Raw genomic sequence first — 21,420 nt, 5'->3', positions numbered from 1 at the left:
TATCCAGCAATAATGCCCAGGCAGCGTTTTGAGCTGTTGTCAAAGTTTTTCCACCTGAATGACAACTCTCAAGATGTGGAACATACCAACCCTTCCCATGACAGACTGTTTAAGTTGAGACCCCTGTTGACCCACCTAAGTGCAGTGTTCATGGATGTATATACCCCACACCGGGAAATTGCTGTGGACGAATCCCTGGTACCGTTTCATGGGAGACTTTCCATGAAACAGTACATACCAAGCAAGAGGGCAAGATGTGGGGTGAAAATTTATAGGGCATGCGAGAGTGGCACTGGCTATACCTTCACTTTTAAAATCTATGAAGGCAAAGACTCCATTCTGCAGCCAGCTGGGTGCCCTGAGTACATTAGCACCAGTGGCAAAATAGTGGTGGACCTATTAAATCCACTTCTCCACCAAGGCTACCACGTCTACTTGGACAACTTTTATACAAGTGTGCCACTGTTTAAGTTCCTCTTCTCAGTCCAGACTGGCGCATGTGGGACGGTGAGAGCAAACCGTAAAGGCCTCCCCCCACAGGTAGTAAATAAAAAACTATGCAGAGGAGAGTCTTACGCACTCAGATCTGAAGAGCTCCTGGCAATAAAGTTCCACGACAAGCGGGAGGTGATGATGCTATCTACCATCCACACTGAGGCCACAGTTCTTGCCACATCCAGAACGGAACAGCGTACAAAGCCAGAGGCCATAGTCGCCTACAATAAAAATATGGGAGCAGTGGACTTATCAGACCAAGTCTTGGCGCCTTATTTATTAAGAAGAAGAAGGAAAGCATGGTACAAAAAAATAACATTCTTCTTGTTGCAGATGACCATGCACAATGCATTTGTGGTCTATCTAAAAACAGCCACAACACCAACAAGCCAACAGATGACCTTTCTTGACTTCCAGATTCAAGTCCACAAGTCCCTAATGTATTCCCCTGGCCAAATTGCACAACAGGATCCTATCCATTTGGAGAACTCAATTAGACTGAGGGAGAGACATTTCCCTGAACTAATTCCCCCCAATGAAGTGAAAAAAGCCCCCCTGAGAAGATGCAGAGTGTGTGTGAAACACAAGAGACGGTGTGAGTCACGGTATTTTTGCCCAGATTGCCCGTCAGCCCCTGCACTGTGTGTTATCAAGTGCTTTAGGGCATACCACACACTTGCAGATTACTAATTTCTTTTTTTTCCTTTTTTTTGTGTTTTTTTTTCTTTTTTTTGTGTTTTTTTTTTCTTTACCTGGACATATTTGACTGGCATTTTCCCCTTTCCTATATATTCATGTAACTTACAGACCCTCAAAGGAGCTCACATTTGGCATACCCCTATGTTTTTGGGGTGTTGGAGGAAACTGAATTTTTTGAGGAAAAAGAAACCACAAACAAAGTTCAAAATTGAACTTTGGACCCTGCTGCTCCCATCTTCTGACTCTTGGATCTGCTTGACCCCTGACTTATGGCCTCTGGCTTTTCTCTAATTCTGCAAGACATCCAATGGTAAGTTCCAATGTATTTGTTATCACTGTGAAGAGAAGTGATATATTCAAATTAGCCACATTTTGGATTTGTTATAACCAGGACAATGTGAGAATTCCTTTTGCAGTGTTCCTTTGAGAAGGTAGCTCACAAAATACCTACTGATGAATAGCCCTGGTTGTTAGCCTTCTATGATGGTGTCATGTGCGGTCTTTGTTTGATTCCAATCTCTCCTGGGAATATGCAAACAAACAATAGCTCTGCAACAATTAGTGCAAAAAAAATAGTGCACATTGGGTATAACTGATTGCTGCACCCAACCATTTGTTACTAAGTAAGGCATATGTTGTATCATTTTAACCGTGATGAGCTGTAGAAAAAATGTTGGTGTGTTTTAGGACTGAGGCCTAAGTCATCAGATTTTTTTTCTAGTGCCAAAGTGAAAAAAATATGTAAAAAATATCATTTTCCAAGTTATGATTCAATTTTAGCAAAACCACAGAAGTCCAATTGTTTCAAAATATGTGTATCTCAGTAGGCCTGTATTACTTTTGTTGCAAAAAATGGCCTTGAAAAATGCATTAGTGCTGCTCATGGTTAACAGAGTATTGCGTGGCCAAGAAGCTATCTGATTATGTGTATAGGGTATCATTTTCACCGGGACAAGCAAGAGAATAGTATTTGGGGTCTTTGAGAGACAAGAACTATGTTAAGTGTTTGTTTTTTTTGTGCCAAAGTGAAAAAAGATGTAAAAAAATACCATTTTCCAAGTTATGATTCAATTTTAGCAAAACCGCAGAAGTCCAATTGTTTCAAAATATGTATATCTCAGTAGGCCTGGGTCTCTAGTTTTCAGAATGGTGACATTTGTGACCTGTTTCAAATGTTTTGACACTCCAGGGGCTTTGCGAACAAAGAATGACTGTATTACTTTTGTTGCAAAAAATGGCCTTGAAAAATGCATTAGTGCTGCTCATGGTTAACAGAGTATTGCGTGGCCAAGAAGCTATCTGATTATGTGTATAGGGTATCATTTTTACCGGGACAAGCAAGAGAATAGTATTTGAGGTCTTTGAGAGATTAGGCATATGTGATGTGGTTTTGTTTTAGCAGCAAATGAAATGAAAAGCAATGCAATTGTTATTTTCACATACTCTGCACCAAACTAATACACTTGTAAAAAACACCAAAAGTGACAGAATTGAAAAGTGAATACTTAAATAGTTACCTTAGGGACTCCGCTTTTTAAATATGTATGTCATGAGGATGTATTACTGTTTTTTTTTTCAAATAAAGGCTTGTAATCATTGGTAGTGTGCAATGAGAAAACAAAAAACACAACATAGAAAAAATGCACCTTTATTTCCAAATAACATATTGTCACCATACTATGTACTAGGGACATAATTTAAATCTTGTGATAACCACGACAAATAGGCAGATAAAATGTGTGGGTAAAATGTTCAGTAGCGTTGTTCATTTTAAAACTATAGAGGCTGGAATTGGAGAAATAGTGCATTTTTTCATTTTTTCCCTCGTTTTTCTCTTTAAAATACATAGACATTTTAGTAGTTACTAACAACAAATGTCACCCTCCAAAAGCCAAATTTGTGGTGAAAAAAACAAGATCTAAATAATTTATGTGTGATGAGTAGTGATAAAGCTATTAGCGAATGAATGAGAGCAGCGCTGACAGGGGAAAATTGCTTCAGTCCTTAAGGTGAAAATAGCTGTGAGGCTGAACCGGTTAAACGGCGTGATCGCCGTCTAATTACCCGTAGAGCGCTGCGATCAGCAGCAGCGCTGTACTGGGGACAGCCGTGTGACACGGCTGTCCCCTCCTGAGCCACAGAGGTAATCGGCTGTCATAGGCTGAAGCCTATGACAGCTGATGACAGGGATTGGCCGGCGGGGGGTATACAACAGGGGAAAAAAAAACCACACTTTTTATTTAAAAAAACAACAAAAAAAACACACAAATAAACAAACACTGGGGGGGGGGGCGCGATCAGACCCCACCAACAGAGAGCTCTGTTGGTGGGGAGAAAAGGGGGGAGGAATCACTTGTGTGCTGTGTTTTGCGGTCCTGCAGCTTGGCCTTAAAGCTGCAGTGGCCAATTTAATGAAAATGTGCCTGGTCTTTAGGGGGGTTTAACACAGCAGTTCTCAAGAGGTTAAATGACAGAATCTAAAAGCCCTGATATACATCCCAAATCTGCTTGTTATATTTATTTCTAGCAGTGATGGAGGCAGGTGAGGGATGCAAGTGATTATCAGTTCCCAGGTTGAATCCCAGCCAGGGCACTATTTGCAAGGAGTTTGTATATTCTTCACATGTCCGTGTGGTTTTCCGCCAACATCTCAAAAGCATACAGATAAGTTAACTGGCTTCCCCCTAAACTGGCCCTATACTGTGATGGACAAATGACTTAGATTGTGATTAGATTATGAGCTCCTGTGAGGGACGGTTCTTGACAAGACTATATATACTCTGTAAAGTGCTGTGGAAGATAATGGAGCTATATAAATAATAATAATAATAAAAGGATATATATATATATATATATATATATAGTATTGGAGTTAAAAGCTCTGATCTGCGGATTTAGTTCCTTGACTTGGTGACTTGTGTAATACTGTAGAGGAAAAGTTACAAGCAGGAACTTTCCTGTACCTATTTTACCTTTTTATGTTGATTTGAATGCACTTGGCAACTTGACATGGGAGAGGTTTACTTAAGATTATCTATAGTTTTTTTTTTAATTAGGGCACCATGGGAAATATCACACTGCATTCAAGATGCCTGGACTCTGGAGAGGTTTTTAAAACCATCACAGAGTGTACTCAGTTATAGTATCCTTACTTTTCATGAAAACTTTAAAAGTAGTCCAGGTTCAATAACATATAAATTATTGATCTTACATCTTTAAAAATATATCAGGTGTCTGGTTACCTATAACTACATCACAGAGCCTAATTTTGTCTGCACCTCCAGCTCTTGTCCTGCTAATACTACTAAATTACTACAGTAACTCGTATCACATGCTATGATCAGCGCATTGCTTATTAATCAAAAGCCTATTTCAAAATTCTGATTCAACCTTCAGATTACATCCCCAGCAACACAGTATTGTATGCTCAATTCCTGCTGTTTAAGGAAGATGTGGATGTTGCACTAAAGATTCTAAATGAAAAACAGTTCTGCTGGCTTCTTTTATCTCCACATATTATTATTGCATATTTATATAGCGCTGACCTCTTCCTCGGCACATTTACATAGTGCATATAGTCATGTTACTTGCTGTCCCTCAAAGGAGCTCACAATCAAATCCCTGCTGCCATAATCAGTCATTGTTTTATGCCGGGAATAAACCATGAGTTTTTTTGGCCGATAGATGGCTCAACAGATAACTTACGACAGGTCCGATATGATTTTGATCATTTTTCTGATCGATTTTCTCATAGAAGTGAATTGAAAAACGATAAGACAGTAAATCTGCTGAAAAATCTCATTGTGTATTCCCAGCTGTTCCTAAAGTAGTCTAAGGCAAATATTATAGGTAAAGGGGGGACCCAGAGCTGGGACAAGGTCCTTCAGCACAGGCTGACACACCAAAGTGTGCCCCTCCATCCCTCCCACCCAGCCGTCACACACTGATTGCTATCAGACTAAGAGGCACCCCAGGGCCCCCAACACCTATCTAGTTATCTGTCATGCAGTAACTGCTATGTATGCCCATTTCTTATTTCTTTGTGCTTCAAACACAATTGAGAATGACAGCAGAATGAATTGTGCGCCCCCTCCTACACTGCACCCTGAGGCTGGAGCCTCTTCAGCCTCTGCCTCGGCCCGGCCCTGGGGGGGACCCTTTACCTATCTGCATGTTTCTGGGATGTGGGAGAAAACCAGAGTACCCAGAGGAAACCCAAGCACACATGGGGAAACATACAAGCTCCATGCATATAGTGTCCTGGCTCAGACTTGAACCAGTGACCCTATTACTGCGAGGTAAGAGTGCTATACAGTATGCCACTTATTGGTAAGTGGCCATTTTGAATTCTTTCTGTGCCGCTACCAGTATAGTCTTTATCAATGGTTGTTCTAAACTCTTACAGAAAATAAGGACATAGTTATATGAAATGCTTATTGTGAATACAGGATTCCAGCTTGACTTAAGGAGACCATTTTCAATGAAATGTACACCTCTTTCTTTTCAGGTGGCAAAGAAAACAGACAGACAGACCAGTCTGTGTTCCCAGCTGTCTGTAATGCAGATGAGAAACAGCATGGCCAGTACAAGTGACAGTGAGGATGGTCTGCATAACTTTCTACGAGGAACATCAACTGCCTCTTCTCTGCGTAAGTATCACAGCAGGATCAGGAAGGAATCTGTATGGCCACCACAGTGTGAGGAGCAGGTGGTCATGTTGTAGCAAGTAACTGCCTTGTTAAACTATTATTGTGCGGCTTGTTTAGCTAGGGAAATAAAAAGACAATAAAGGATGCTTTTTTTTTTTATTCAGTTTTCCTGCAGTGAGTAGATGAACAGGGCTGTTCATCCTCATGAGTATATAAAGAATTCAACACCGATTACTCTCATTTGTAAGATGTAATTTCTGTTATCTAAAGTCTAAAACCTGAATAACTTTTAGTCCATGTGTCGAGTTATAAAGGAGTCTGCTGAATAAAAGGAGGTAGGCATCGTAACGCCTACCCCCAAAAATGGATAAACAAGGTTAAGATTTCAAATAGCAAGAAGTTCTGAATCAGCATGATACCATTTAATTGATTTCAAATAATTTAATACAACATGCTTCTCAGGTAAAAATGTACAATAATAGTCTGATTACCGCAAAACAATGAAAACCACCTCTAAGGGGAAACTAGGGTTAGTGCAGAACACATCACAAAAAAGCCTTTGAATACCAGTCTCAAGTGTTCTTACCTCCTAATTATATTTATATTGCTTCTACGTATGTGATTACCACAGGGCGTCACTTCTTATAGTCCTTTCAGTTTCTAGGTACTCTCCTTTCCATTGAGGCCCCACACCCTGTCCCCTCTAGTGAGGTACTACTGCTCCCCCTCTGTGGAGCCAGAGGGTGTGAGCAAGAGTGCAGCCGATCTTTCAGTGACTGAAACACGTAGTAGGGGGACGGTCCAAAGCATTCTTTCCCCTGAAGCATCTCTAGTAATTGTCTAGTACTGTTGGCAACCACAGAAGTGTGAGTAAATCCATCATTTGATTAACTACACCTCAAGTTTTAAAACTACTACACTATATCTGATCTGGCTCCCACCTCTCTTCCTCTGCCATCTTATGCAACTATTTAGGATATCTGAAATATTTTCCTACGTTACAAGTGCAAAAACAAGCTTGGGCAATACTCACAGTATGTACATTTTTGCTTTTGCCTTCGAAAAAGGTACAGTCACAGTCAAGACTTCACATTGCAACGTATACAGAGACTATGAAGTTCAGTCTAATCACCAATCATTTCCATCGCATTTCAAAGCATGGAACTATTGGAATGTCTCCACTTGGTGACTGGAGGTTGGGGGGCTTACAGTGTAAAATTTGGTGTTGAAATTGAAAAGGAATCCAAATTATACATTAATACTTGTGATATACTACATGACAGATATAGGTTAGGAAATGGTAGCACCTGACTAAACTCTTACAGCTTCATGATGGCACAACTGCTGAGGGAGCAGAGAAGGCCCTGATGCCCAATATCAATTCCCTGAATAATATATACCGTAATACGAATGTAAGGCCAATTTATAGAATTAGACATGTCTTAAGTAATCTTGCTGGTGGAATGTTGGTGCAATATGGCTATATGGGTTGCAGCAAAATTGTTTTGACATGCTTCGCTTAGAATTGTCCACCTTAATCTCTAGTCACTATGGGTGACATTTCTATATATTCTTCCTTCTTTATTTATACGCAAGGCCCATATTTGTGTTGCAGATAAATGAATAGATCCAAAATACATGTAATTCATTTTTACAGTTTTTGAGCTTAAAAAGGAAAACCGCAATGTGAAAAGTGGATAATCAGTTCATCAGAATTGATCTTCAAGGACTCCACAAAACATTTTCCTTTATTTTCCGAGTGTTTATATATTGTTATTCTTTTTTACAGATTTTACAGAAACAAGTCACTTCATGTGATCAGTTGCTACAGGCAACATAATGCAACTGATTATAGCTTTTTGCATGGTTTTATTCATTGGTTTGCTTTGATTAATTATAGCAGACAATGGGCTCTATTCACAAAGAGCCAAATTTTCCGCAAAATTTTACCGATATATTCCCGCCAGCGGTAAACTCCGCATTTTTTCCACATTCGCTAATATTTTCCGCATGCGGGAAAAAAGAGGCGGAAACAGCCATTATTCATGCGGGAATCATGCGGTAAAAAGGTCGCAAGAAAAAGTGTTTAAAAAAAAAAAAAAAAAACTTAAAGTCCACCAAGCACAGCCCTTAAGCCTCCACACTTCATTAAAGTCAATGGGATGCAGAATATATCACCTACTATTTGTAGGTGATACAAAATCGGTAAATAACGACGAAATGATGCACCTGAACATTTTTGAGAATTGATTTTTTTATTGCGTAAAATACCGACTTTTGCGGAAATTCTTCTGCATGAATCCCGCACTTTTACCGCATGCGGAAAAACCATGCGGAACATTTTGAGAATTTCAACTTGACGGTATTTTGGTCGCAAACTTCCTGCATTTGCTTTACCGCATGCGGGAAGTCTTTGAGAATAGAGCCCAATGGGATGATATGAAGAGATCATAGCAAATTGAAACCATCACTGCAAAAAGAAAGACTATGTAACAAATCATAAAACTTGAACTAGATTAAAATTTATGGTTTATTAAAGGGACTCCGAGCTCACGAAAAAAAGAAAAGTTGTACTCACCAGGGGCTTTCTCCAGCCCAGTGCTGGTCGGGAGGTCCCACGCCGGCGTCCTGGCTCCTCTCCTTCTCCCCGCTCCGGTATAGCTGACAGGCCGCAGCCCGGGCGACACTCAGTGGAGTGTCGGGCTGCAGCTTCCGCGTATGACGCGGACTACGACACACGCCGGCCGCCTCGCGTCATCACGGCGGCCGGCGTGAAAGTACTGCGCATGCGCGATTAAAGCGCGCATGCGCAGTACTTTCACGCCGGCCGCCGTGATGACGCGAGGCGGCCGCCGTGTGACATAATCCGCGTCATACGCGGAAGCTGCAGCCCGACACTCCACCGAGTGTCGCCCGGGCTGCGGCCTGTCAGCTATACCGGAGCGGGGAGAAGGAGAGGAGCCAGGACGCCGGCGTGGGACCTCCCGACCAGCACTGGGCTGGAGAAAGCCCCTGGTGAGTACAACTTTTCTTTTTTTCGTGAGCTCGGAGTCCCTTTAAGCAGTTGAAAAACATCTAAAACTAATTTTAATCATCACAGGCTTAAGGCCCGGTTCACACTTGCGTTAAAAAACCGTCCATTCCCAAATCAGAACAGAATGGATACTGAACAAATTGAATGGGTGCAAACGGATCCAATGATAACCTGTGGATCTGTTCACATGCGTACGTTTGAATGGATCTGCTCCGCATGTTCTGCAGAACGGACTGCAAGTTTGCTGCAGCACCTATTTTTCTGGGCCACTGAGCCCAGCGGACCAGAAACGGAAGTTGAGACGCTGAATTGAGAGCAATGAGAGAAAGGAACTTTACTTCACACTAGTGAAGAAATGGACCGTTAAGGGCAAAATCCACTGGTGGTGTAGGTCTGGAGGGGGGGGGGGGGGAGGGAGTGGAGATGCGAACCAGACCTTACCTGAGCGGGCGGACGAGGGAGGGTTAAAAATTACGCAGGCTACCGTCTTCAATTGCTTCACATCTTCAATAGCCTCCGGCTTCAATTGCGTCACGTGACTATGCATCCTCCTTCAACCTGGAAGGAGGAAGCTGGTAGTCACATGATGCGACAAATTGAAGCTGAAAGCCTGGAAGAAAACCTCCCTACCGCTCGGCTGCAATTGAAGATGGAAGCTTGAGTACGTTTTAACGCTCCCTCATCTGCCCGGCTGCTGCACCCTCGCCCACCCGCCTGGCTGCTGCAACATGCAGAGTGGCAATGCAGTGAAAATGAATCCGATTGACCGGTGATCAGATCAGTTTTCACGGATCCATTTGCCAATGTGAACCAAGCCTTACGGATTCGGTGAAGTGTAAACTGGATCCGTTTTACCAGATCCATTTGGCTTCATTGCCCAATGAGAACCGGGCCTAAAGATCTAATGGACTTCCAACCAGGACTGGACTTTGTCTAAAAGTGTGTACACACGCACTGTAACTTGGGGTCCAAACACTAGGGCCACAGTTCCGGTCATTAGCATATACAGATATGCCTGCTGGACTACAGTTGTGTGACATGTACCATTATAATAGAGGTGGGAGTTTCAAGCTTTTTGAAATACTCATAAATTTGTGTTCCTGATTTATTACATAATTTCTTATTTCGTACTGATGGTTTTGCGTGTTTGTAAGCATTTGTTATGGACAGGTCTCAGACTAATAAACATAAATTGTTTGTTAACTAGAAAAACTAACCATCTGCTTTTACATTAAGGAAATAACCACCAGGAGTTCTATAATTCTTACGGAATGGGTCGTTTGGCGCATGATGTTTTCTGTTGATAACCTCATTTAAATAAATAAAAAACAAGAACTACTCACAAGGTACTAATGGGTAATGTTAAATCATTGTTTACAGGGATTTTTAATAACCTCATTATTACATTATTAACTTACTTGTGAAAGTATTTGCAAATCAATCATCCAGTGAACAGTATGATGCACTGTTGATGCCCGTTACATGCAGAAATGTGAGTTAATAGATTGCATTGAATATGTTAACCAAACCATCTAACAGCTTTCAATACTTTTCTATGTGTTTCCATAAAATTAATGTTTTGTATCAGTCACTTTCAGCTACCACAGATCTTTTACCTTGATTTTTGCCATTTACATAACTTTTGTTTTAACAGATTGCAAGCAGCCTTGAGCATTCATTTTTCTTCCTATCACATCTCTCGCTGCTTCATTGCTAATTATTCCATAACATCCATGAAAGCTTTGCACTTTGATTGGCTGCAAGGAACTAACCTGTTGTATTTCTGAATCTGTTGTGGCTTTATATCCAGCTTCTAGCATCGCTTGTGAAGATTTGCTTGTGTCTTCCTAGGAATGGGAAGAATATCATGGCTCATTCTAGCAGAGATTCAAGCAACATTAAGCTGGACAAATTAGACACCTGAGAATTACTGCTCTACTGAACTGCCTGAGACAATGCTCCTTGCATCCAACTGTTTCTGTAGATTCTTTACCACAGTCTGGTCTTCTTATTCAGTGTGCTTTCTTTTTCAAAATAATATATTACTGTACTTTTTGGACTATAAGACTCACTTTTTCTTCCCCAAAAGTTGGGGGGAAAGTCACTGCGGTTTATAGTCCAAATGCAGGGAGTTACTGACTTGTGAATGCCGGTCAATACGAACCTCCAACCCACCGCAATGTTGGGGACATAGCCGGCCTTTGACCTGAGCGACTGGAGCGGTCGCTCAGGGCGCCGGCTTCCAAGGGGGCGCCTATAGCTGGTTACCTATACTGAGGACCCCTACACCTGATTTCCTATACTGGGGGCACCTATAGCTGGCTACCTTTACTGAGGGCACCAACACCTGGCTACCTATACTAGAGGCACCTACGCTTGGCTACCTATGGGGGGGGGGGGAGGGGGTGGAGACCTTCAACTGACTTCCAATACTGGGGGCACCTATGCTTAGCAACCTATATTGAGGGCACCTACACATGAGATCCTATACTGGGGGCACCGATTCCTGGCTACCTACCAATACTGAGTCTGAGGGCGTTTTTTTTTGGGGGGAGGCACTGCGGCTATAACGCGTGGTGCAAATTGTTGGTGCTGTGCTATCATTCAAAATGGGGGGGCTAACTGTCCCACTGTTTTTATTAATATTCCTGAAAAGTTCTAACCTTCATTTTTAAGTATATTCAGGATAATGCACTCTTTCCATCCAGACGTAGTTATTAATAGTATTGTTTCTATTATACATATGTGACGTGTCACGGGGATCTGAGGTTTTGGCGTGATGTGTCACAACGTCAAAAAGGTTGGGAACCACTGTCCTAGGAGATATTTCAGGAGAAAAGGTGAATTGCATATGGGCCTGTGTGTGTACGTGCGCGTGTGTGCGATGAAGTGGGGGGGGGGGCACAAGAATCAGGTTTCGCTCAGGGTGCTGTTAAACCTAAGGCCGGCCCTGGTTGGGGATTCCCTGTACTGTACCCATGCAGAAGAGGACACTGGGGGACCCAAAGGAGGACGGAAAGGGGCATAGAGGAGGACACAAGGGGGTCTGAGAAGGATACAGGGAATCACAAGAGGTACAAGGAGGCATGGGGTACAAAGGGGGCATAATCCACATGATGCTCCTTACTCATGAATGCACCAAGTTTAGTATATATTTTTTTTTTCTCCTGGTTTTTGTCCTCTAAACCTAGGTGCCTCCTATGGTCAGGAGCGTCTTATAGTTTGAAAAATACGGTATTTGCTTATTGCCTTTATTCCAAAATTGTTCAACCAGTACACACCCCATGCAAGTGTGGTCATATATTTTACAGTAAGCCTGTGAATGATTCCTGTAGTAGCTGACCATGCCTCGTAACATAGCTAAATAATTACAGAACTTACTATAATGCACATTTATGATCATGTTGATCATGCTTTTTCTTTGCCACGTCCTGTATACTGTTCATCATCTGTTTGACAGTGCACTGAATGTACTAAGAACTAAATATCGAATGCATTCATGCAAGGAAAATTATCCTAATCTGTCATTTTCTAAATGTTGCTAAGCTGTAAGTAGGGATGGTCAATGAGATGTAAAAAGTGTGATCCAGGATTATGCAAATTGTTTATCTGAATTTATGCGTCTTGAAAATGGACCATCATCCCTAGCTAATTTGTTCATCCACACAATATCTTTATAGCTGTGTATCTTTTAGGCTTGGTTCACACTTGTCGGAGTGGCAGAGTATGCCAATAGTAAGGATATACTGTACAGGTCCATTACAGCGTCTTCTACACTTGGATAGGGATGCGTGCCTGTTCTGTGGGATTGAATGGTAATGCATCTGCTTCCTGAAAAAGATGTGCAGATATAGTTTGTGCATTGTAGAAACACCATGACAAACCAACACACGATGAAGATGTCTGCCTGAGCCCATAGGAAAGCATGGGTCCATTATGCTTGTCCGTTGGTCCTCTGCCCTGGGTAATGGTCTAGCAGAAGACATAGGTATGTATGCACTAAGCTGCTTTATGCAGAATTATGTAAAGTCTTCAACACAATGAGGAGAATGAATGCATTGTGCTCCACTCATCGTGCAGTAAGACTTTGCTTAATGGAATTTAGTGCAAACACCCTATAATGTGAACACGGCCATAATAATTAAAGGACTTCTTGTTTTTCAAAAGGAAAATGGGTGTGGTATTTAGTCCGAAGTGAATTCTGGTGGGCTTTATGACCACTCTGTGGTGAAATCGGCCTCACCAGCTTTCTAAAGGGTTCCATTTCTGCTGCTGGTGAAAGCTATTAATACATGAATGCTAGTCAGTAAAAATCTTTAGTACCCCAGGGTTTGCCAGATATTTGCCATCGCATCATCCCTGTCAATTGCTTCTCTGAAAATCAGTCAGACCAACAACACTTAAAAGGGAGCCTGTAGCGAGAGGGATAGGGAGGCTGCCATATTTGTATGCCTATAAAACTACTGTTTGGGCTGGTGCACACCAAGAGCTTTTATAAAAAACGCTAGCACTTTAAAAAGCACATGGATAATGTATTTGAATGGGATAGCGCACACCAGAGCGATGCGCTTTTTTTCTCAAATGCAAACGCGGGTCCTGCAGCATTTCTGCTGATTTCTGAGGCAATTCAGCCTCAATGCTAAGTATAGGGAAGTGGAAAATCACTAGATCAGAGCAATTTTCCATGCGTTTTTGTTGAAGAAACTCTACACCAAAATGCTCCGAAAATTGCTAAACATGCTTAGAAAATTGCTAGGCACATGCCCAGAATTGCCTTAAAAAAATCACTTCAAAAAGCGCTAAGCGTTTTTACGCTATCACTTTTTGGTGTGCACTGGCCCTTTGTCTGCTATGCTGGTTCTGTGTCTGATATTCAGTTGCATGGCTTAAGGACCGTGGTGTATAAACCCCCCTAGTGACCAGGCCTTTTTTTTCAATAATTGGGCTCTGCAGCTTTAAGGCCTCGCTGCAGGGCCACACAACTCAGCACAAAAGTGACACCCCCCCTTTTTCCCCACCAACACAGCTCTCTGTTGGTGGGGTCTGATTGCTCTCCAATGTGTTTTTTTTCTTTTTTATAAGTATTTCTTTTTTAAATACATTTTACTATTTTTTTTCTTTATTTTTGTAAACCCCCCTCGCCCCACCAGCCAATCAGCATGATCGGCTGTCATAGGCTTCAGCCTATGACAGCGGATCATAATTTTGCCTCCCAAGGGGACAGCTGTGTCACATAGCTTTCCCCAGTACAGCGCTGACTTAGATCGCAGCGCTGTACGAAGATATTAGACAGCGGTTTCGCCATCTAACAGTCTCCGAGCGGTGATCACCACTGGGAGACTGAAGGCGAGGCGGAGCTCTGTCATCAGAGCGGAAATGCACACGCTTCAGCGCACCAACTCTCTTGCAAAGCCCATTCCCCGCCGTTCATGCCAATCGGTGTAGAGCGGTCCTGGGGCTGCTGCACTGCTCACGCCAATTAGAGTGGAGCAGTCAGCAAGAGGTTAAGGTGTCCTTCACATGAGCCACTGAAGGTGGTGCATTAACGGCCTATCAGCTGTTAGCATGCACTTGTAGAAGCTCATGGGCAATGGAGAGGGGTTCACCATACGGAGGCACATGTGAGTACATTCAGACATGGCATAAGGTGTTTTACTTGCTGCTTGGTAACCACACTATCATGTGTCAAGTGCTGACATTTGTGAGATTACAAATGCTGACATTAGGCCACATGAAGTTGTCTTGGTGACTGGCAGATCAGAGTCAGAACTGCAAGGTTGTCGTATCAAAGAGGCATAAAACATGTCTGCAAATCTCCAAGCTTCTCCTCCAGTGGTAATAACAAAAATAATTCAGCAAACATGGGTTGAACTTTTTTTTTTATTATTTAAAGTTCAGTGATATAAGATAGCGGGCGGGTGGGGGGCTTTTGTAAAGATTAATAGAACTACTGTTAATTCCCCATGAGGAGATAGACTAGTCTACAACCAGATTTTTACTACTTACTGTAAGCGACAGCAACTCTGGGAGAAATGTACATCTTATATGTTTGTGCATGCATGTATTTTAAATGCTTGTGATAGTGGTCCTTTAAAACAGTTTAACAACAGAAGTGTCTCCTGAGAACAGTGGTAGGATTTGATGCCCAGATGAAACTCCCAGTGCAGTGAATGGTTGTCTATGGAATCTGGGGTCTATTTCCAGCACTGCCCCTGGAAAACATTTGTCTTAAAGCATACATCCGAGGTGAAAAAAAAATGAGAACTACTTACCTGGGGCGTCCTCCACCCCTGGCAGTCGGTCTGTCCCTCTCTGCATCTCCAGTGTGCTGGGAACCACTCCGTTGGAGATGCTTCTTGAGCATGTGGCCGCGCCGCTCGCTATTGCACTTATGTGGCCTGGAGTGTCCTGTGCAGTACTTCTGCGCCTGCGCAGAACACTCCAGGCCACGTGAGCGCGATCGTGAGCGGCACAGCCAGAAGATCCCGACCTGGTGAGGTTGGCATCTCCAACGTAAGGGATCCCGGGACACCAGAGCTGCAGCGAGGGACACATCGGCTGCTAGGGGCTGGAGGAAGCCCCAGGTAGGTAGAGCTTTTTTTTTCACCTTGGATGTATCCTTTAACCTCTTGAGGACCATGGTGTTAAACCCCCCTAGTGACCAGGCTAATTTCTGCAAAATTGGCCACTGCAGCTTTAAGGTCCAGCTGCAGGGCCGTACAACTCTGCACACAAGTGATTCCCCCTTTTCTCCCCACCAACAGAGCTCTCTGTTGGTGGGGTCTGATCGCTCGCGCGCCCCTGTGTTTATTTTTTTTAAATAAATATTTGTGTTTTTTTTGTAATATTTATTACTATTTTTTTTTTCCCTTCTTCAAAATCCCCTCCCTCCCCCGAGCCGGCCAATCATGGCGATCGGCTATCATAGGCTTCTGCCTATGAGAGCCGATCGCTCTCTTATCCCCCAGGGGGACAGCCGTGTCACACGGCTGTCCCCAGTACAGCGCTGCTGCTGATCGCAGCGCTGTACATGTAAATACGCCGTGTAACAGTCTTCCGAGCGGCGATCGCCGATTGGAGACTGAAGGCTTCGCTCCGCCCACCAAGCGGGAGATGCGCGCGATCTCCTGCAAACTGGTGCCCCAGGACTTTACGCCAATCGGCGTTAGTTGGTCCTGGGGCTGCCGCCGCGGCCATGCCCATTAGCGTGACGCGGTCTGCAAGCGGTTAAACATGTATTAGTGCTGCAAAAATGTACTTAAAATATTACCCTTCCATTTAAGTTAGCAACAAGCTATGAAATTCCAAAATGCAAAATTACACTTATTTTCAAATAATACACTTGAGAAAAATATACTCGGCACCCAGTGATTAGAGATGGAGGGCCCAGCCCGCACATAGGAAAACAAACATATGCAGTTTGCTACTTCACCCCAAACCACCTGTATGGTAGCGACTTAGCCAGCCCAGGGGCGTGCAACCGGTCCAAGGACTTCAGAGCACGTGAGCAAGCGCCACACCGTCACGAAACGTCTGTTGTGCCGTCCTACATCCCCAGGTCACGGTCTTCCCCACCAATGCTTCACCACCCAGAACTGCAGGTCAGATAAATTCTTGCAACACTTGAATGGATGGAACTGTCTTGTATCATGGACATAGCGGCAGACTGAAATAAAGCCTTGAAAGGGACAGTGCCCGGACTAACTTCTTTGTGCTAAACACTTATTTTCAAGCCTGTAATCTGTACTCTGTAAGTAGTGCAGCAAGCCCTAGTATTTTCATCTCCCTGTAAGAGTAACCAGCTGCATGGAGCAGGAAAAGTTGTAACTTATTTTTCACAACTGCAGTAACTGAGTGATTAACAGCATCTTTAAAATTATACAGTCTGTCAGACTGAGGGTGTCAGAGTGGTTTTAGGTCTATATGTACATAAACAAGGAAAGATAATTAAAATGTGTGCCATTAATCCTAGCAATGTATAAAGCTGAACTGGAGAGGTTGATAATTTCTGATTTTAAAAAAATGGTGGTTCTGGATGCAAGCCTGGCTCACAGGGGCATAAAGAGATCATTTGCATATTCAGTAGTGTTGCATTGTGGGTAACCACAAATGTTCACTTAAAGCTGAATTATTGCAAGTTTCCTTCTGTTTTAAGAAGGCAAATCACACCAAGCATTGCTTTTTTAGTAGGAGGGCTTTTCGGTCTTTTTTATCCCTCTATACATTCCTAGTGGTTTGGGTCACCCTGAGCTGCTTGGTTACTCTGTCACTTTGAATGCAAAATTGTCTTTCTCTGCAACTGTCTCATACACATAATTAAAGTATATTGTTGAATAGTTAACACAAAGGGACTGTAGTCTATTGCTAGAAGCACAGGAAATATAATCCTGCTAATGTTTTATGACTTTGGGCATGAGATAATTCCATTAAATTTAACATATTGGTATTTAGCGTCAGGTAGAATTAATGGTGTATTGACCTACTCATTGGCGGTGGTACATAATCTATACTGTATGATTACCTAAGACAGTTGCTAGATAGAAGTAAATATATCCTGCTTAATTGGTTATGCTGCACTCAAAGCCATTTAGAAAATACATTTAAAATGTTTAGTATGTTTGGCACTGTAAATCAAATGGAGCACTGTTTTCAGATATCTTATCCTGTATTATAGTATATAATGTATATACTATATTATAATAAACACATTTGAGCAGTACTTACAGCTTTAACAATGCACTGGAGTTAACAGTGCAGGAGCTAGGGTCCTGTCAATATTGTTTTATTTGCGTTGCTTCTTAAAACTGTTCGTGCAACATGCATTTAATACAAGCGGGAGGGATGAAAAAAACACAGAAAAAGATTCTTAATACTAATTTGTTACAATAGGCTTTTTTTGTCATAGTAAAGAAGTTTTTAAAGATTTATCCTGTTACTTTCTTAACCACTTAACCCCAAGGCGTTTTTTACCCTAACGGACAAGAGCGATTTTCACCTTTCCATGCTCATCCCTTTCATTTGCCAATAGCTTAATCACTACTAATCACAATGAAATGATCTATATCTTGTTTTTTTCACCACCAATTAGGCTTTTTGGGGTTAATATTTGTTTTCAGTAATTACTTTATTTTCTATGCATTTTAAAGGGAAATGCTAGGAGAAAATGAAAAAATACACTTTCTCCAATTTCATCCCCTATGTGGTTTTAATATAAACACTGCTACTGTGCATACAACCCACACATTTTATCTGCTTATTTGTCCTGATTATCACAAGATTTTAATTATGTCCCTAGTACAAAGTATGGTGACAATATATCATTTGGAAATAAAGGTGTATTTTTTTTTTTTTTGCTGGGTTTTTTTTTCACTATAGTCAGACAGTGCTGGTGCCGCTGTGCACATACATTCACATGCACGTGCACAGCGGCACCAGCACTGTCTGACTTATAAAAATGTCCTGCTAGAGCCTCTTAATGGCTCCTGGATGTTTTTATAAGTCAGCATGTCATTAAGTGGTTAAAGGAGCACTGCCACAAAGAAAAATTAAAATACACTTTGTATGATGTAAATTTGTCCCAGAGCACAATGCACTGTTCTTTACTTTTTCCTGTGTAACTGTCAGTAGTTAGTGTTGATCTGATAGCTCTAAGGGTTGGGTACATAGTATTTCGGCGCCACTCAGTTTGGCGCGGGGAGAGCCGAATGACGGCTTGCCCCACTGCCGCTTAACTCCGAGGCGGCGTTAAATACTCTTCCCCCTCCGAGTTGTCGCAACTCGGAGGGAGTTGTAATTCAGGGTCTGGCATCTGCCAGAGCCCCAAATTACCGCTACGCGGGGCGCGCATCATAGCATTGCTGCTATGACGGCGCCTAGTTTTGGTGCTCGGCTCTCAGAGCTGCATGCCGAAATGAACTGATCCGCTAAAGGTCATATCCTATTCAAGGTGACAAGTAGCTTGCTGATGCGAGCTACTTATCACCTTGCAATCGCACGAGGATTACTGTCAGATCCTATTGCCACTTTCTTTGTGTGATGGACGATCGCTAGGAAACATTACCCAGGCAAAAGCCTGAGCAATGCTCCCATGTTATGGGCGATGGGAAGCGAGGTTTTATGCTGTGGGCTGTCCTTCAGCACCACAGCACTGCTTCCTTCCTCCCCAGAGATGTGCGCACACACCTGCCGAACATTCACCCCATCTTTCTGCGCTGCAACTGGCGGGTCTCCTTTAATAAGCAGACCCCCAGAGCTCCCTGTTGGGCCAATGCACATTGCCGAAGCCCCCCACAGCTGAGGCAGACACCCCTGATTATTTTAATACTTGAACAAAAAGAAAAAAAATGTAGAGTATAGGCACTACATTCCTCAACGGAATAGATCTTTAGGATGTGGATCACAAAACTACTGAAACGGGGTTGCTTTTTTATGGCTCAGATTGCGTGCTCTAACTTATCTTCACATCCGCATGTATAGTTCCATAGAAAGAAAAAGCAACAGAAGTTGGCACATGCAATCCTTATGGCCCATACTCACGGGCAACATTTCTGGCCTGTCGCTAGCACACGGGAGCGTGTGCACGACAGGCCGTCGCCAGGTCCCTCCGCATAGACACGGCGGAGGGACCTGGCAACTGATGCGGCGGAAGCTGTCGCTGTTGTTCCTCCCCCCGCCGGAAGCTCAATGTATCCCCTGCTTGTTGCTGTCGCTAGTCCACATACCCACGCAGACTAGCGACAGTTGCGGCGGCAACTGTCGCCAGGCGATTGACCACGCCAATCGCCTGGCGACATCAGCGACGAGCGACTGTTCGGGGTGCGCGCCCGTGCAAAGTCTCATACTCACGGGCGACCTGTCGCCGCAACACGCACGCCCCGCGTGTTGCGGCGACAATTGTAGCCCGTGAGTATGGGCCATTAGAAAAGCTTTATTTTTCCAGCCACATATCAAAAGGTTAAAAAGCAGACAATAAAAGATACTTCCTACCCGTTTCCTATTGAGCTGTGGGGGTTTCGCTCTCCTGACCGTCTTCTGAGGCTCTGCGCACGCAACGGGTAGGAAGTATCTTTTATTGTCTGCTTTTTAACCTTTTGATATGTGGCCGGAAAAATAAAGCTTTTCTAAGGATTGCATGTGCCAACTTCTGTTGCTTTTTCTTTCTATGCAACTATACATCCTGATTATTTTAACCTACCGCCTCTTGACATCTCCTGCCTCTTGCTAAGTGCCGGCGCTTTAATCACAGTGTATTTCTCACTGTAATTACTGCCTCTCCGAGCCCTGGCAAAGCATCTTTGAAGCTTCCGCCGGTGTTCCCCATTGGTTTACTGTCTCCTTATTAAAGGAGACCCCCAGATGCAGTGGTGCAACAAATGCAGCTGGATAGGGTGTAAACAACCTGCTGGGTAAGTATATCGCCCAAGTGAGTTTTTAACCATGGGGGGGGGGGGGGGGGATTTAGAGGGAATTGGATTAGGTGATGCACCTGTCCCCTAATTTTAAGAACTCTGTGATAGGATACGACCCCAGGGCCCATATGCAATTCACTTTTTCTCCTAGGTGATATTTTTAAACGTGTCTATAAAAAGCCTTTTAAGCCACCAGAAAGCAAGAAAATACTCAAAATAAGTTTGATAGTACTTTTTCGCCCACTTTTCAGTACTGTTTCAGTTGAAAAGTGTTGGAAAATTACTTTAAATAGAAGATGAAAACTTATTTCCTAGGAGAAAACTCAGGTGAAAAAGGGAATTGTGTATGGCCCATGTGTCTTATGGTCAGATTGTAGAGTCCATGTCCTCATAGGAGATTCTCCGTATTTCCATTATTTCAAAAAACACTCCCTGGACAACAATGGCCAGAACAGTGTGTGTGTGTGAGGTGAGTAAGAAGGCTGATAAGGGCCATGGCTGGGAGTGCTTGTGAAAAGAATAAAGGAAACTTTGACAATCTACCATGAGTGGAACTACTGCAGGGATGTCAAGCCGGTCCTTTGAGGGCTGAGGTCCTCACACATTTTTGACACAGCTCAAATTAATTGATGGGTCTGAATCAGGAAAGGTGTGGTCCATCAGGTAGAACACATTCCTCTCTTTCTCAGTCCATCCTAAACGCTGGCATGGATCTGGCCCTCCGGGCCTGGAGTTTGACACCTGTGAACTACTGCATTTCAAAACCTGTCATTAGGAGGTAAATGACTCAAGCTCGATAATACCTATTGTAAATGACAGCAGGATATGAAAAGTCATTTTAAAGGTGCATACACATACCGGATTCCTGCAAACGATGGGTCGTCTGACCCGCCTGGAGTGGCGGCCGGTCTGCTGACAGTTTGCCAGTGTGTACAGTCTATCGGCAGGCTGATAAGGCTGGTTTTGACAGATCCGTTGAGCAGGAATCTGGCGTGTGTATGCGCCTTTAGGAAACGGAGGATAGATACAGTGGATTGTCATAATTTTATTATCACCTTGGTATTTCTTTAACCCTTCCAATAACTTGGAAAGCAATAATATGTTTTTTTCCCCCCTATTAGTTTTATACTACATT

The 21,420-nt window shown here is 43.0% G+C and overlaps 1 protein-coding gene across 2 annotated transcripts in view; it reads left to right on the top strand.

The window, feature by feature from the left end:
* Window positions 1-21,420, top strand: part of BVES (blood vessel epicardial substance) — a 128,209-nt gene that overhangs the window by 94,499 nt on the left and 12,290 nt on the right. Inside the window, exons 7-8 of one of the 2 annotated variants that reach the window (XM_068231231.1) lie at window positions 5,702-5,843; window positions 10,114-10,223. In XM_068231231.1, the coding sequence (XP_068087332.1) occupies window positions 5,702-5,843; window positions 10,114-10,181 (210 nt within the window). In that variant the 3' untranslated portion in view covers window positions 10,182-10,223. The remainder of the gene's footprint in view (window positions 1-5,701; window positions 5,844-10,113; window positions 10,224-21,420) is intronic. The other variant, XM_068231232.1, reaches the window with a different exon arrangement.

The sequence above is a fragment of the Hyperolius riggenbachi genome, chromosome 4 (assembly GCF_040937935.1).
Source record: "Hyperolius riggenbachi isolate aHypRig1 chromosome 4, aHypRig1.pri, whole genome shotgun sequence".
NCBI lineage: Eukaryota > Metazoa > Chordata > Amphibia > Anura > Hyperoliidae > Hyperolius > Hyperolius riggenbachi.
The sequence above is the reverse complement of the archived record's forward strand: the minus strand, read 5'-3'. Positions and strand labels throughout refer to the sequence as shown.